Raw genomic sequence first — 17,589 nt, 5'->3', positions numbered from 1 at the left:
ATCTGAGAAAGCCACAGACAATTGGTGACAAGCCCACAAGTGCTCTAGGTGCATTTGTGGGTATAAGTACCACAGAATAGTCCATAAGAAAACAGGGTGCTGGCAAAAGATTTCAAAAACTTATGTTTTAATTTTTCAGTCTTTCCTTTTTCACCCTATTAAACAAATTTAAACAGATAAGTCAACCAAGAGGGTGTTCTCATAGCCAGAAAGTCCTTTATTACTAACCTTAAATTTAGTTCATGTCCAGATTTGTATGTACAAATTATTTCATAATAAAAAATATTTGTTATTATGAAATAATTTGTATGTACAAGTGTATATGTGAATACCTGTGAACTCACTACCCACCTTGAGAGTGAGACTGTCACCAGCTCTGTGGAATCTACCCCGTGCTGCCCCTCTGTCACATCCCTCTTCGATTCATGAGATTAAAAATGTCAATATTTTAACAGTTTGTATTGGTTTCATTTCTACGTCCTCCAAAAATAAAATTCTTGCAGTTGTAAGTATATCATCTAAGAACATGCAGAAGTTTATTTTTTCTTTAAACTTGTGTTTAAGGAAATGGTTTTGGAGACATCTTTACTGACGACAATGTTTACTGCTCTGCAATTCCACTAGGTGGAGACATTTCATCATAAAATAACAGTACCCATTATCTTCCTGCCTTCTCTCTTTCTTTCCCCCACACCCCACACACACCTGGGAAATGCTCCAAAATGGTGAGGGAAAAATTAAGTGCTTGCAGAAGAGGCTTATTATTATTTTTTTTTAATGCAAGATAAACTTTATCAAGTTAGTTCTAATTGATTTAAATTCAGAAAAAGAAAGTCTAGTATCAATTTGGGGGCACATAGTAATGCCACCTGGGGCAGAAAGTCAATACATTTTGTTGCAGGTTAAGACAAGCTCAGTCTTATTCAGGTGATCTGGTATTAATCAAATAATTTCCATTTAAAATCCAATATTAACTATCCTATTTGGGTCTCGGCGCTTTAAGATTTGGCACTTAGAATCCAACTATCAGCTCATTCTAAAGTCATGTATCAGGAATTCATGATTTTTCTCTTAAGTGACTCCATTAATCTCACAAGAGTCTTCAGTTACTCATGAGAAAGATAAAATACTTTTCTCTTTTTCTAGGCCACCTAGGGTCACTTTCTTCATCAAAGGAGATACGATGTGACAAAGACACAATATATTAGGTAGTAAATCTCACATGTTGTGCCCGGGGAGGCTAGTACAGACTCAAAACATCTATCTAAAAAGTCTTTTGAGCATTTTTTTTTTAAAAACACTAGAATCCCAATTCACCTACAAATAAATAATATACTCTACAAATCATTCATCTAGATTTAGGAAAATAGGATCTCTACTCTGCTGCCTTTTATTGCTTTACTTGAGTGATTGTGGGTAATTAGTATTGTTAAAGCTGCATGTCTTTAAACTGTTCTTCCAGTTCAGATATTTCATTAACTTAGAGTTGGTGAGATATTCTTTAACTGTCATCTTGCTCTGATTCAAATATATGATTTAAGCCCGGGCTCTGAACAGTTTTAACTTTTTATAGCAGCTTCTCCTGTTCCTCCAATTTAAAGACTTGTTAGAAGAGCCTGGTCTTAATCCATGAAATTGCTCATAGGGCTTGTAGTTCCAGAGCTGGGAGCCCCCGATGGAGCCAGAAGCCTTGATGAGCCAGGAAGTGGCATCTGCAAACAGAAGTCAGCCTTGATCTGTCCAGCTGTGGAGCATTTTTATTATAAATGTTTTCTTTCTAAATTCGGCACTGTCCGTCTTACTTTCAGACAGCATTTCCGTAACAATTTTATCAAATGTTTAGAAGGAGTTCTAAACCAGGATTTCTTCTTATCACAATGAAAAGAACTTTAAAGGGGTCACTACCCTAGACAATGACCACTATTCTATTCTGTTTACTATATTTCGAAGAGTCCCTGTGTTTCTATGTGGTAAATCACTGGTCAGGAACTGTGAAAATACGAAATAAACACAAATGAATTGAAATATTTTGCAAAATGGGTTCGAGTTTAATAATGTCTGAGTATACTACACTGAGCACTTACAACAGGTCTGTGAAGGGCTCCCCACCCCGGTATGGGGCAGCAGTGCCACTGGCTCTGGGCACAAGTGCACATGCCTATCACATGGTTCACGACACACTTTAAAACACAAAAGCCAGCCCTGGGGCCTCCCATTTCTGCCTCTTGACAGGGAAAGGAGTGGGAGGACACACTAGGAGGTGTGGCAGCTGCCCCAGGGAGAATAGAGCCCCATCCTTCCCCCTTTCAGCAGATGAGAGCCCAGGCTGGGAGAGGCTGGGGGAGGGGAAGGAGCCGCCTGCCATCTGGTTCTGTATTACTGCTTTGTTTTTTCTTTGTGATTTTCTCTTCCCTGTTATTACCCTTGACTTCAGGATATTGTATTTGTTACAAAAACCTCATTTTTTCCCCCATAACCTTGGGAAAGGGTATTTAAATGGCATGTAGGATGAGGAATTCCACTGGCAAGAAGGAAGAACATTAAAGGAAAAAAAAACCTTTGTAATATTTTCTGCTAAGAGAACAGGGTCAGAGACTCAAAGCCTTCTGCAAAAACATTATAGGTCATGCATGCAAATTACAAAATATAGATCGAGATAGATCTGATCTTCCTTGAATGTTTCTCAAAAAATTTGGTTGGTTGCCATTGTAGATCTATCCATATCGATAAAGGAAGAAGTCATGAATTTGACTTTGGCATGAACTGGCTTTCCAAATACCCTACCACCTGGTGCACAGATCCACCTGCAGTGTGGAGAAAACCCGCAGAAAGAGTGCTGTGTATTGTATTTCCTACCTCTCCTTTGGTCTTACTTTTCAGAAACTGGTTAAAAGTTTTAAGCAGCCTTGGCACTGAGAGAATGTTACATAAAATGGGGAGGGGAAATGAAGTATATTTCAGAATTCAAAGTTGGAAATCTCTGACAAGAAGCATTCATCTGAGAATCAAACTAATGATAGGGAACCATAAATCCCAAGAGATCATCAATTCCCTCTTCTTCCACCTCCCGGCCAAACTTCCACCTTCATGGAACTAGTCCCCTTTGACGGGTCTCTGGGGCTCTCTAAGACTGAACCTGATGCTGTACTTGGGATGCATCCTGCATGCCACCCTTGGCTCTGCCACCTGCTAGTTCCTCTGTGTACCTGCGCAACTTCCAACCCTGAGCCTCTGGCTCCTCATGTGTCAAGTGATGACTATGAGACAAACCTCAGACAGTTGCTGTGAAGAATAAATGAGAACATTTGCAACTTAGCACATGGCTGCATATAAAGAGCCTTCGATAAATGGCAGCTGTTTACTATTTTTTAAAACATTCCTATGGCTATAAGAGGAGGCCTCTTGGGGATCTTCTTGATCTGATCTGGGTGCTGGTTGCACAGCATGTTCAGTTTGTGAAAATCTCCAACTGTACACTTTAAAAAAATTGTGGTAAAATATGCATAACATAAACTTTGTCATTTTAACCACTTTCAAGTATATAGTTAAGTGGCATTAAACACATTTTACACCACTGTGAGACTGCCACCATGCATGCTTTTGATTGATGCACTTTTCTGCATGCATTTAAACAAAAAGTTAAAAACAAAACAAAACGAGACAAAAAAAATCCCCATCCATAACCCAGTTAATGATGATAATAATTAAAAATAATAATAAAAAAAATTCCCTGAATCTTGCAGCTGCTATGCAGACAGTGTCTTCTGATGTTCAGAAGAGTTACTGGCCTCTCCTGGGAGGAAGTCCATTCTGGCCATTGGAAGGTGGCACATTCTCAGTGTACCATCCTGAGACATGGGGCCATCCCAGGGAAGGGGTCGGCTTTCCAAGGAGGCAGGCTCCAGGGCCTGCGGGAGTTCCCTGTTATGATGACCATGCCTCTTCCCTGGGATGGGCTGTGTGGACCGGGCTGCCTCTCACCTGCCCTCCTCGCTCCTGGCCAGGCTTCAGGTCCTCCAACCATTGTGAAATCCAGTTTGCTCAGGGAGCAGAGGATGGGACGACCAGACCTGGCAGCACAGGAGAACTTCCTGGGAGCCCTCAGCCCCGAGGGGCACTCTGGGGAGTCACTGGGGAGTGCTCACAAGGAAAAGCTGAGGTATGGGGACAAAGGCCTGTCTTGCTGGTGTGGGACACCACCACTTTCTCTAGAGCCTGGATTTTTCTGGAGGATCCTTGTCTGTATACACTGCCTTAACTGAACAGAGGTGATATTCAAAAACTGCAGGGAAATCTGACCCACATTTACTCTTCCTCATGGCGGTATGAAATGTAGTATTTGAAAAGTGAGTGATTCTCACCCTTGAAACTTCCCCATTGCCTGTTTAACTGTCGTTCCTTCTGGCCACATTTAAAATGCATGCATTGTAGTCATTCCTGAGTGGGCAAAATCACTTCTCTTTCCATCTCACAAAGCTTTCAGTCACTTGCAAATTTTTGTTATGGGGAAATGCCTCCACAGGCTTCACCGATCGAAATGCTTAGCAGTTTTGAAAACAGAAGGAACTTGTTGCCAGCCTTACGTGAGGGTTTAGCTAGTGCAGCATCTGACATGCTAAGAAACTCTCCAGGCAGAGAAAGGGTATCATGGACAGTCAGGCCTTGTGCCAATCACTAGAAAATGTAGATTTGCAGATGCTGGTGCTTTTGCAACCTTTAAACCCATAACAAAACCCAAACCATCGACTTTGCTACTATAATACCCTCCAAAAAGCTCCCTGGACAGACAGTGCCATAAAATTCTGCACTGGTTCACTGGCTCATTGTTTCTCAAGTTAAAATGCTATGAATTAATGAACTGAGCTACTGTTCTTTCAACATTTCAGATATCTGAAAAGGTGCAGACTGGGAACAAGATTTTTTCCCCAGTCTGAAAGGTACATGTGCTTCCTCCTCTTTTCCAAACTTACGAGCTGTTCAATATTTGAAATTTCTCTCCTTTGTGAAAACTCAGGTCATCTTCCGTTCGTGCTTCATAATCATAAAGGGCCACAAACAGCGTCACTCCTGACAAAATGAAATCAGAAGGGGGAGAGATTATCACACAAGAGGAAATTAATTCCAAGAAATTAAATCTTCAATAAAATCTCACTCTTGAAATCTGCAGCTAATCTTGCAGTATGGTAATTAATGTGTGCAACCAGAGTCACAGAGCTGAATTTATGCTTTGGTCTTTGGAGGTGAAACATTGCTTGATCTGACTAAAACCTGGAGTTGAAGGACTTCTCTCTGTATATCTTTGAATGAGTTCGCAAGAGGTGACAGATATTAATAAGTCCACAGTGAAGGGGCAGCAGCAGCCTCATAGCTCAGATTTGTAGAGCTCTGCGGCCATTATAGACACCCTTTATCTGACACTCAGGAGCTCATGTTAGGTTCGGCGTAAGATGGATCACTCTTTCCCCTGGCACAATAGTAACTAGAATGTAGCGAGAAACTCCTTCTGCAGCCTAGAGACTGAGAAGAGCCTCTCCGTAAATGTTCACCCAATTAGAAGATGTCTCGCCCTTGGCATCTGCAATTGCTTTTGGGACTCCTTCTCCTACCCCCTCTCTCCTTCTCCCTTGAAGTCACCTGTCTTTGCGCTGACTTGTAATACTCACTTTTCCTCATAGCCACCCCATCTCTCCTCATCCAGTTCCTCCCCACGCAGGCCCTTCTTGCTTTGCAGAAGTTTGCTATTAACGGCACAGAATATTCACTGTCCCATGTGGCCTGAGGCTTCCTCCACATAGCTGGCAGAGTTCTAAGACAGCCTCAATGATGCACCTCCTGGATTCATGCTTTGTGTGACACCACCCCTTTCCCCTCTGCCTTCCCGCCCTTGAGTGTGAGAGAACCTAGTGACTTGCTTCTAACTGATAGAACACGGCAAAGGTGATAGGATGTCCCTTAAGTAATTAAGCTTCAAAGGATTGTGACTTCTGTCTTCCTAGCAGACTTGTTCTATTACTGCTTTGGCTTGAACACTTTCATGAAGCAAACTACCATGTTGGAGAGGCCCACATTACAAAGCACAGAAGGTGGCCTCTAGCCAACACCCAATGGGGAACCTAGTCCTGCCAAGGCCACATGAGCTTGGCAGCAGATCCTTCTCAGCTGGACGGAGAGAAGACTACAGCCCGGACTGTGAGAGATTCTGAAATACAGGAACCAGCTAAGTCATTCCTAGATTCCTGACCCACAGAAATTGTAAGATAGTGAACGAGCATTGTTTTAAAACTTCTAAGTTCTGTGGCAGTTGACAACTAACATGTCCCATTTCTCTGCTCTCTGGCTTCTCATTTGGATCACACACTTAAAAGTGCCTAATGTGGCCTGAAGAACACACAACATGGATTCTACTCTTTATCGAGCTGCTATTTTGTTGTGTAGGTAGTTCCAAGGGAACAGATGTGAGACTATTCAAGACCCAGAGATGGAGGCAGGGCTTGTCTTTCCACTCATCTCAAGTGGGACTTCCCATAGGAGAGCTGGCATTTGGAAGGTCTGACTTTGCAAAGCAGGGCTCATTTGGCAACTGTCCTCCTTTCTTTAGATTTCTTTGAAAGGTTAGAAAAGAGACTGGCATAAAGTGGGAGCCTATTCTCATTTGATACTCTATTAACAGATTCCCTTCATTACATAATTCAAAAACAGACCCAGACTCCATTGTATAGAAGACAAGACACACGCGATGGACATCGCCACCCCTTGTCTGCATCAGCCGGCAAGTTCTCACTGGGTGTTTTTATCTTCTAGGGGTGGAAGGAAGTGTCTAAGGAGGTCACAGGGACACACAGGCACTGTTTCTGGCCTTAAAGCACTGAAAGCAGTGGTGGGGAGAAAGACATGCATGCAAATATAACAAAGCCAAATAATAGAAAGCAGAAAAACCTGCCACTATTTGGGGTACTGTGTTTTAATGTTCATAGTTTATGTTGTCCCTGACTATAGTATAGACCCACACATTCAAGGTGAGTAGCTTTATGACCATCTCTAGTGGCTTTATGAATGATACCTGCAGGCACAGGGATTCATATCCAGCACTGATGAATGAATGAACAAGGTCAATGGCTGTGTCAGCAGAATTCAGAGTCTGGCTGGCAAAGCACTCAGCCGGCACAGGGAGTGTGTTCTGGGTGCATATTTGGCTCTTTCTTTTTCTCTCCTGCATTCTCAAGAGACTTCCCTAGACAGCCTGACTACCTCTTTCCTTCCTCCCTCCCTGCATTCTAGGCTCCTTCCAGGAAGGCAGCAAGGATGAGAAAATGTACCTAGCATTCATTCACCCAGGCAAAGCTAGCTTTAAAGAGAAAGCTAGATTCACCATAACACAAGGACGTAATGCCCAACGCTCTGGGTCAGGTCCCCTGGGTATAACTACACTGGCCTGTTGCATGCGGAGAGAAGAAAACCCCTGCTAAGGCCTCAGTAGCACCAACTCCCCAGGTAAAAAAGGCCCAGTGGGTCCTAATATAAGACATCGGCTCCCAGATGAGCTGAGAGCACAAGGGCTAATATGTATTTCTTTAAACTTTTGTAATGAACAAAATAATTTTGGAACAAATAATGTTAAATATATAGTTACGATGATTCACACACTGAGAGATTTGGAAGACTCTGGATGCATGAGATAACTTGCAAATGTTTCAGAAAACATATGTCTGAGAATGCATGCCAGATATTTTACAAAGTATTAGCTAAGTCAGCAAATGCACATGGCAGTCCAACATAGTTTGTGGGGGGAAAGAGAAGGAAACATAAAAACAAATGAGAACAATCTCTTAGGATACATAAGATTCCATTTTAAAATACAAAAGATACATGGAAATACTTGAGGGCTGATCAACTCAGTCACATGGAAGATGATGGGAAGATCAGAGAGAGAATCAATGATGATGAATGGCCAACAATATAATGCAGCCAAATGACCCCCACAGGCTGAGCAGTGACAGGCAGGCCGAAGATAAGGAAGATGAGGGAGAAGGGGCAACCCTTGTAAAGTGGCTGTTAACCTGGAGATGGGAGGAAGGAATGAATTAATGTGTGGAGAACTCAAAATATACACTCTCAGATCCAGTCCGAGAGCTTCCAATTCAAAAGCTCCGGGATGAGGCTCAGGCATCTGTATTTTGCAAAAGCTGCCCTAATTATTCTGAGCCAGCCTGCTGAGGTTGAGAGCCACCGGCCTAAAGTGCCGCTGGAGAAGTTCTGGCTCATAACCCATGCAGAACCCGCAGAGAGCAGCAACTTGGGGTCCCTGCACTGCTGTTGCCCGCATTTTGATGTGTGCTCCAAGCTCTGGATTTTGTACAGCTCCTCACAGATGTTAGGTGGAGACTAATGAAAAACCTAAACGTTAAATCCTTAGTAAAAGGGAGCTGACCAGAGCACAAATGTTCAACTGCCAAAAGGATGAAGAGCAGCTGCTTCCCCCCACCGCAGCCTTCTGCTGCCCCTGGGGCTTACCTGTTCCTCCTCTCGTTCGCAAGGTCCCAGTATGAGACGAAGAGTTCACACCCCCAAAGACGGTGAGTCCCTGGCCTCCGGCCGCGTGGAAGTTGTTGTAGTTTGGGATGGTGGTCACACTGAAGCTGGGGTAGTGCTGAGGAGTGGGGTCTGTGCCATAGCGATACCCGGAGCTCTGGTTCAGGCTGCCATCCCTCTCCTCTGTCAGTTTTGTTGCTTCTTTATCCTTACATTGCACACAGCCCATTATCTAAATTCCTGCCGAAAACATAAAGGAGGCACGTGAACTTGGGTGCTCCTTAGTTGCTGGGTTGCTTGACTATTTAAGAGGGATCATTCATCAGGTTTGCCCTTGGATATTTCAGGTCTGTGAGGGGCGGGAGGAAAAGCAGTAGCTCGAGTTGATGGTTAGAAGCAACCTCAGTGCCCTGAACTTGACAATCACATTTGTTCCCCATATGCTCTGGGCGGTTGGATCGACACAGAGTTGATGTTCACCACACAGCAATTTTCCTCAAATGAGGTCTGCGCCCTTTGAAATTCTGTAATATCACGTACTTGTCTGAAAACAGCCAAATAATACTTATTATTATGCTTTTCTTTAGTCATCTCGAAAAAAAAGTATGCTCTAGAAAATAAATCTATGCAATATTAGAATAAAAACCTTCATCATGGCTAAGGAAATTTTAAAAAGAGGGTAGAGGTATGTTAGTAAAGCCAGACTATAGCTTCTAAATGACTCGCTGCGCTTCTTCACTTATGGGCACCCATTCCCCGGGACTCATTTGGTAAATTTTAAGCAATAAGATATATATAAGTATCACAATGAAGAAATAGTTGCTGGGAGAAAAATTAAACTCACAGAAACAAAGAGGTCCGAGTGTATTTGTAGGATGTCATGACAGCCTACTGTAACGAAATCATTGAAAACTGCTAATTAACTCTTTACATTTCCATTAGCTTTTGACATTTTTTAGAAACGCTTAAAAAAAAATCATTCCCATGTTCTAGAGGTAGTGGTGGATTAAAAATGCGAGTCGTTTTTTTTTCTTATTTGGTTCTTTGGTCCCAAGCGGACCGCCCTTCACAGTTTTGCTGGGGACACCCATTGCATGTTCTACCTGCCCCCTGCCAAACCTATTTCTTCTGAGCTCCTCTCTCAGTCAATGGCACTACCGATGACTCACTTGCTCAAGTCTGAATCCTGAGAAGCATCCTTATTTGCTTCGTCTTGTTTACTTCTCACTCTTTCTGTCTCACATTGTACTGTTCAAACATGCTGAACTTCTCAGTTCCTCCAAGGTTCCGTTTTTTCAGCTTTCCTTTAGGCTTTGGAACATGGCCTTGAACATTCTTTCCCCCTCCTCTTTGATATACAACACATCCTGCATGTTCCAGTTAAGACATTGCTTCCTCTGCAAAGCCTTTTCTGATTCCCCGGGCTGGAGTGGTGCTCTTCTTAAGTGCTCTCGTGGCATCTTGATTTCCAGCATATTGGCACCTAATTGCACCATATTAAAACATGGCTGGTCCACTTGTTTCGTTGCCCAATCGACTGTGAATTCCAGGAAAGCAAAGCCCTGTTCATTTTTGTCATAGCTATATTGCCAGTGCCTGACCCATAGTAGGCGCTCAATAAAGAGCAATTGAATTGAGCGAAGATTCTCAAGCCCACTATGATTCTCTTTTACCCTTTCTTTCTCTTTGCATCAAGACCAATCCTTCTTCCAGTGAATTTCATCGGCAGTTTGCCTTGCATTTTTGAATCTACTGGTGTGTGTGAGAAGTGAAGACGATTCAGAAATACAAGGTAAGTTGCTTAAATGACCTCGCTAGGGACTGCAATACCCTGTCAAGTTGGCAGGGGGCAGGTAGAACATGCAATGGATGTCCCCGGCAAAACTGTGAAGGGCGGTCCACTTGGGACCAAAGAACCAAATAAGAAACACATGACATCATCATGTGTAATTACATGCATTCACTGAGAAGGGCACAGCTGGTACAGGATGGGAAGGGACTTGAGGCAGTGAAGGAGAATGAAAGAGCTAGTTTTTCTATAGTATCTTGCAAACCAAAGTGGGGAGTGCCACGTCAGATATGGAGACTCTTGGGGGTGGGGAGGGGGCTCTGTTGTGAGCACTGCTTTTCTGCCGCATGGGGTTGCGGAAGCAATATCAGACTGTTCTCAAGTCCTCTTAAATTATATGTTTCGATAAATACTTATTGAATTGAATGTCAGTTCCTGAGAAGGGAAATGTTTGGAAATGAGCCGCCTACTGCTTGAGCTGAGATCACCAAATCTGGAACACATTTACTTGTAAATCATTCGAGATTAACTTACAGTATACTGTGTCCAACATGTTTTCTAACTTACGGCAAATGAATGCGATTTTAACAAGTTTCCACTAGGAAATGCAAAACATCTCCAAGGCATGATTTACTGAAGGAATTTCACCATTTGTTGTTGGTGTTGCTTCATAAGGCTGATAAATATCTTCTTGTTCACTTTCTATTAACTCTTTCATGGTGGAAAGTCACTCCAAGCTTCTATAAAAGACTGACAGGAGACACTTCTTGTCCCAGGGTTTTTTTTTTTTTTTCCCCCGGGGATTTCACTGATCTACTGTATTTCAAGGAAGTGAGACCTGAATCATAGAATAACATCATTTATTCCAGTGGTCCTCAGCCAGGGGTGATTTTGCTCCCTCACCAAAGGACATATTAGGCAATGTCTGGAGACATCTTTGGTTGTCACAACTAGATAAGGGGTACTACTGGCAACTAGTGCGTAGAGGTCAAAGATGCTGCCAAACATCCCACAATGAACAGGACAGATTCCAAATACAAAAAATTACCAGGCTCCAAATGTTAATAGTGTCAAGGTCAAAAAATCCTGATTTATGGAGAGGAAAGAATTTACATCTATATCTTTGAAACAGCATAACAGCTGTTTCCCTTATATGTATGTGATTAGCATGCAATTCAGAATGCCTTCCTTAGGAAAATAGGCATGCTAGGTAAAAAGGAGGCTATTTAAAAGGCTGACATGAAATGCTCTGATTTTTCTCTAGAAGCTTGTTCCTGTGATAGAGAAAAGAATCTAAAATCAATGAAAACTCTCATTACAAACTATTCTTCCAACTCCAAGAAAAACAAAACAAAACCCTATATCAGAACCCTGCTGAAAATAGGACCCTATATCTAATCAAACTAAGCAAAAACCACAATCTTTCAAAATCCACTAAAAAAAGTATTACCATTGTAATAAATGAGTAAGAGCTTACTTATAATTCTATGAAATAATGGAAGAAAATAAATAGTAAGCTCCTTGAAGACAGGGATTATTTTTTGGTCTTTGTTTTATTATTACATCTTTAGCGTCCAGAACAGTGCCTGGCACATAGTAGGAGCTCAGTAAATATTTGATAAATGATTAAATACAAAAAACTAAAACTCAATCAAAATCATTTTGGGGAAAGCGATTCTCTTAGGGACAGCTGTTGCCACTTCATGCATTTGTAATTTCGAGTAAGGTATGTTGCTGCACAGATCTTGCTAACTCTTCTCCCTTCATTGAAAATAATGAAGAAACTGAAATAAATCAGTAAAAGCACACTCAAGCCATTAAAGTTTAATCATAATGAAAATATTTACATAAGAACTTGTGGTCTTCTTCCCCTTCCCTGTTGGGGTGGTCTGACTAATCATTTCCTGATGGAAGAGCCAGAAGACACTCCATGAGTTGAACTCAATATGACTTCAGGCTCCCTGCCACAAGGCAAAGTTCTCAGCATTTGTGTTACAATAAAAATCCCCTGTGTTACGCACAGTTTTGTGGTGGGGCTTTTATGGCCAATGCTGTATGTCCACCATGAACATATAATGCACTAATACACTTGCTCAAGATCTGTGAGGCATTGGGAAACACTGAATATGCCATTCTGAAAGTGATTAGTAAATCATACACCATGAACTCATGACCACCATTCTCCGCATGTTGCTATGCCTGGAAAACCTGATGAATAAGCACTTGATCAACAGGATCCTATTCCTGTGTTCAAAGCGTCTGGATTGTAGCTGCAAAGCTCCCTCTTCACTGGTCCTACTGCCAATTGAGGGGTTCTATTTCTACTATGTAAGTAAAACCTGATTTGCTTAGTCCTGTGGATCTTCTCATATGTGCCAACAGCATTAAGCAACTTGGGGAAGAGTTACCAAAGAGAGAATCCAAGGATTGCCACACCCTGCTCTTGTGAGCATAGCAGACACAATTGGTCATAGTACTTTCTGGTGTTATGCCATGTGCAGTCCCAGAATCCTTCTTTGCATACCCTTTGACTTAAGCTGACAAAAGGTTGGAATCTATCTGCTACTCTGGGTAAAGGCTGCTGATTCACAGTGAGTCTGATGCCATTGATGCCAGAGACCAGGGTCTGGTCTGCTAGATGGCCATCACATACAGATGTGCTCATGTTTTCTCATATGCCAATCAATAAAACAATGCCTGTATGCTCAGCTTACAACATCACAGGACTTCTGAGATCTCAGGTATGTGCAAGAGTTAGGTAGCGAAAATGGAAAGAAGCCACTGGCCGTCCCCTGCAAAAGTAAATTACCTTCTCTTGAGACATATAAACTTGCAGGCAGAGGAAGGATAACAGGAGAAGAAAAGTTGAAACTGACAACAAATAACTTTAATTTTAGTAGTGTAAGCACTTTTGTCTCAGAAACCAGCCTAGGTGGGTGTGGAAAAGTGACAGCGTTGGGCATAAGTCACCATCCTTGTGCCTGAGCATGACGGGTAAAGCCATATTGGCCTGTACTCTCTGCTGTGGCACGTTACCTGGTGCTATCATTCACTATTCTTTTAGCTGGTCTCCACTTTACCTGGGCAGGTATCAAAATTAAAGTAAAAGAACAAGAAAGGGAACCAAACACAAGTTACTGAGATGGGGACAGCTGAAAAAGAATTTGAAGCTGAATTGTAGATTGACTGCACAGTTTCATCCGCTTCTCTGGGAGATAAGAAAAAACTGGCAGCTTAACAAGCAAACACCCTTTTTCAGTCAACAGTAATAGCATGAAGCAAGATGTGGCAGAGACACATCAGAAATGACTTAACTTCTGGATAGAAGATTCATGGCAGGGGGTTCTTGATCCTTATAAAACTGGAAACCCCTACAAGAATCAATCTGAGGTGTTCTGCTACATTTTCAATGGATAAAATAAATCCCTTGAAGTGTACAGAAGCCTGGCCTTTTCCCATGTAACTGCTGGAAGCAAGACATTCAGAGACAAATAAGCATCACACTGGCAGCAATGGTAGTTGGGCCACAGAACCTGCTACCCAAATTTCCTAACATTTCAATCCCTTACAATGATTTTCAATCCTCTTTGTAGAACACTGGGTCCTGACACCCTACAAAGGAGTGCAGGCAGTGCTGTCTTCTGGGGACAGCCAGGACAGAAGGGCCCTGGATGACTGGGGAGGTTGGAAAAAAAGCAGGACCCCACCGGACACTCTTGGAAGCACAAACACTCCCCAAGGTCCTGAAGCAGGGAAAAGGTCACAGCTGGGATGGCACTTTGCCAACAAGGCAAAAGCCTCCCTTGGCTGCTCAATGAAAATATGTACCTTGCTGAAAAGGTGGTGTGACAGGCAGAACTCAAAGGTGTGACCAAGAGTGCTGCCCCTGGTGTACAAGCCCTGGGACTTGTGAATGATGGAGCAGTCACTCCTGTGATTATGTATTTTATTTGGTACAGCTGACTTTAACAAAGGGATTATTCTAGGTGGATGTGAGCTCATAAGGTGAGCCCTTGAAAGGGACTGGGCCTTTTCTGGAGAAGCAGATTCAAAGTGTGAGAGGCATTCCATGGCTTTGAAGACAGAGTAGGTTATATGGCCAGAAAGGTGGCTGGCCTCAAGGAGCTGAGAACAGTCCCCAGCTGGCGACAGAAAAGAAACAGGAACCTCAGTCCTACAACCACAAGGAGCTGAATTGGGTCAGGAACCTGAAGGAGCCTGGAAATGGATTCTTCCCTAGTCTAGACTCCAGATGAGAAGGCTGTCGGCTGACACACTGAGTTCAGCTTTGTAAGCAGAGAGGCCAGCCACACCAGGCCTGCACTTGAGACTCAGAGCTGTGAGTTCATAAATGAGTGCTGTTTAAGCTGCTAAATATGTAGTAATTTGTTATAAAGCAATAGAAAATTAACACATATTTTAGTAGGATGGGGCATCACGGAGATAAAGGCTCCAATCTTGGCAATAATGGCCAATATCAATTGAGGGCTCACTGCAAGCCAGGCGCTGTGCTGTGTGCTGGAACACGCTATCTCACTAAATTCTCAGGACAGTCCTGAGACAGAGGTATTGTTATTTTCCCTCACTTCACAACAGAGGAACAGAGGCACTGGGAGTTTGTCCACAGCTCAGTCAGGGGTGGAGATGAGATCTGAAGCCAGACATACTGATTCCACGGCCAGCACATGGAGCCTCTATACTGGAGCTGCTTCCTGCCCCATGGACTCTGGCCAGACCACAAAAGGGTGTGGCTGCGAGGGTGGGAGGAGCAGAGGGAGAGACGTGTGGGAAAGGTCCCCTGATTCTACAGAATCCTACTTCATGTGCATGACTAATGAAGGCCCTGATTTTAGGTGCTAGGCCTCACTCCCCCACATTCACTCACACCTCAGCCCCTGAGACTAGCTCCGTAGGGGTACTGGGACTACACCGGGTGTGGTGAGTCACCAGCTTCCATGATGTGGTTTGGCATCTTAAAGAACGTTTAAGCCAACGACACTAAAGCAGCCCTTAGTTTCTCCATATTTCTTAGATGTGGCAGGGTATTTATATACACCATGAAGGAGTCAGCATCGGATTCCTTGGTATAAACGTGAGCCTTCCTAACGCATTTCAAACCTGATATGCTTTACACGCAAAACTTTCTGGAACGTGTTTACTGCATAAACTGAGCTATGCATGCAATGCTTCCTCCAAGCACAAAATAACAGGTTTCTACTCCTGGAGTTGGAGTCCTGCGAGGGTGAGCCCCCGCCACTCCACCAAAACGTGGTAAAACATTGTATCCCTGAGGTAAGAAGACTGATATAAAAGCAGTAATATATACAGTGCAGGCAGTGGCCACAGCCACAAAGGGAGAACGAAACCTATTTGAAAATCAAACCAAAGCTTTGCTCCAGAAATAATAAGAGGTGGAGTTGGACCCGTCTGATCATTTATGCACAACTGAAGGGTGAGGAGGATGGATCTTGTTCTACATCGCTCAGCAAGGGAAGTGAACTAATACAAATCACTTGTAAAATGTTGCATTACTTTAAGAAAAAGCCATATTCCCGGCAACTAGAATTTTTTTTTTGCGTCTCCTCTCTGGCTTGTCTTGTTCAAATGACCCCTCAGCTGAGAAGCCGCAGCTCACAGCCCTGTAGCATGTCCTCTTTCCCTTCTGTGTCACCTCCCATTCCCCAAATGCCTAGAGACTGAAAAACACTTAATGAAAAGAAACCGAAGCGTTAGAGGCCAGTGGTGAGATTAACACTGCAGTCAGCTAAATGCTGGAACGATTCTCAAACCCGAATGGCCAAATGAGGTTTTAACACCAAACTGTGGCAAGGCTCCCAAAGGAGAAAAGAACCTTTTCGTCTTGCATTCACTTCACTTGGATCTTAGGGTAAAGATAAAAGTGAAATGGAGATAAAAATAAGGATCTGTTTTAACTGTCCACGCCGAAGGGTTCAGGAAAACTTAGAGCACGGGTTGTTAAGTTTTTCAGGTAGGCTTTCCCCCACCTCTTTTTGGATCATACGAAAGTTCTTTGTGGTTAGTATTGTAACATTTTATCTTATTTCATTTTTATTGAGATATAATTCATATGCCATAATATTCACTCTCTTAAAGTATATAGTTCAGTGGTTTTTAATATACTTACAATGGGAACCATTACCACTATCTAATTCCAGAACATTTTCATTACTCAAAAAGAAACCTGCACCCAGTAAGCAGTTCTTTCTCATTCTCTTCTCAATCCAGGCCCTGGCAACCACTAATCTACTTTCTGTCTCTGTGGATTTGCCTATTCTGGACATTTCATACCAATGGAATCATACAATATGTGGCCTTTGGTGACTGGCTTCTTTTACTTGGTATAATGTTTTCAAGGTCCATTCATTTTGTAGCACGAATTGGTACTTCATTCCTTTTTATGGCTGAAAAATATTCCATTGTACAGATATAACACTTGTTGTTTACCAATCATCAGTTGATAGACATTTGAGTTGTTGCTACTTTTTGGCTATTACGAATAATGCTGCTATGAACATTTACGTATAAGCTTTTTTTTGTGGTCATATGTTTTCAATTCTCTTGGGTTAATATTTTAATATATAAGGAATTTATATAGATAAGAAAAACCCTAAGAGTAGGCACATGGAAAATAATGTGAATTGGAAATTCAAAGAAAGGAAAAGCAACTCGTAAAACATGGGAAAATGTTACCTTCACTAGTAATCAAAGAAACACAATTTAGATTAGTGAGATACTTTTACCTCTAAATTAACCAAATTTTAAAAAGTCTGCCCAATAGTAATGAAGGTCCCTTGGAATGCAGGGTTTCATACACTGATGATAGAAGACCAGAAATAAGTGTATAACCTCTTCGTAAACTGATTTGGCAATATCATCAAAAAAAAAAAAAACAAAAACAAGAAAACAAAACTTAAAAATGGGCCCAATCTTTGCCTGTGAATCTGTGCTAAAGAGATACTTTTGAAAAATGACATATGAAGAGGTCTGTAAAGTGTCAATTATAATTTGAATTATAATTAGAAAACTTGCTAATTGTTTAACAAGAGAGCAATGGGTAAATAATTTGTAAGCCATGCTCATAATATAAAATAAAACAGAAAATTAAAACTCGTTTACAGAAAATTGTTAGTAACATGGAAAAATGCTCATGTTATATTAAGAAGGATCACATGATTGTGACTATAGAACAAATGCTAGAAAATTGTTTGGCAGGAAAGATACCAAGATGCTTGCTGGCGGTGTGTAGGGAA

The 17,589-nt window shown here is 42.2% G+C and overlaps 1 protein-coding gene across 1 annotated transcript in view; it reads right to left on the bottom strand.

Moving 5' to 3' along the window:
• FYN (FYN proto-oncogene, Src family tyrosine kinase) overlaps nt 1-17,589 on the bottom strand; it is a 183,994-nt gene that overhangs the window by 46,555 nt on the left and 119,850 nt on the right. The window contains exons 3-4 of the mRNA XM_011364863.1: nt 8,512-8,769; nt 4,971-5,067 (exon numbers count right to left, since the gene is read on the bottom strand). Of these exons, the coding sequence (XP_011363165.1) occupies nt 4,971-5,067; nt 8,512-8,758 (344 nt within the window). The 5' untranslated portion in view covers nt 8,759-8,769. The remainder of the gene's footprint in view (nt 1-4,970; nt 5,068-8,511; nt 8,770-17,589) is intronic.

The sequence above is a fragment of the Pteropus vampyrus genome, unplaced genomic scaffold (genome assembly GCF_000151845.1).
Source record: "Pteropus vampyrus isolate Shadow unplaced genomic scaffold, Pvam_2.0 Scaffold101, whole genome shotgun sequence".
Classification (NCBI taxonomy): Eukaryota; Metazoa; Chordata; class Mammalia; order Chiroptera; family Pteropodidae; genus Pteropus; species Pteropus vampyrus.
The sequence above is the reverse complement of the archived record's forward strand: the minus strand, read 5'-3'. Positions and strand labels throughout refer to the sequence as shown.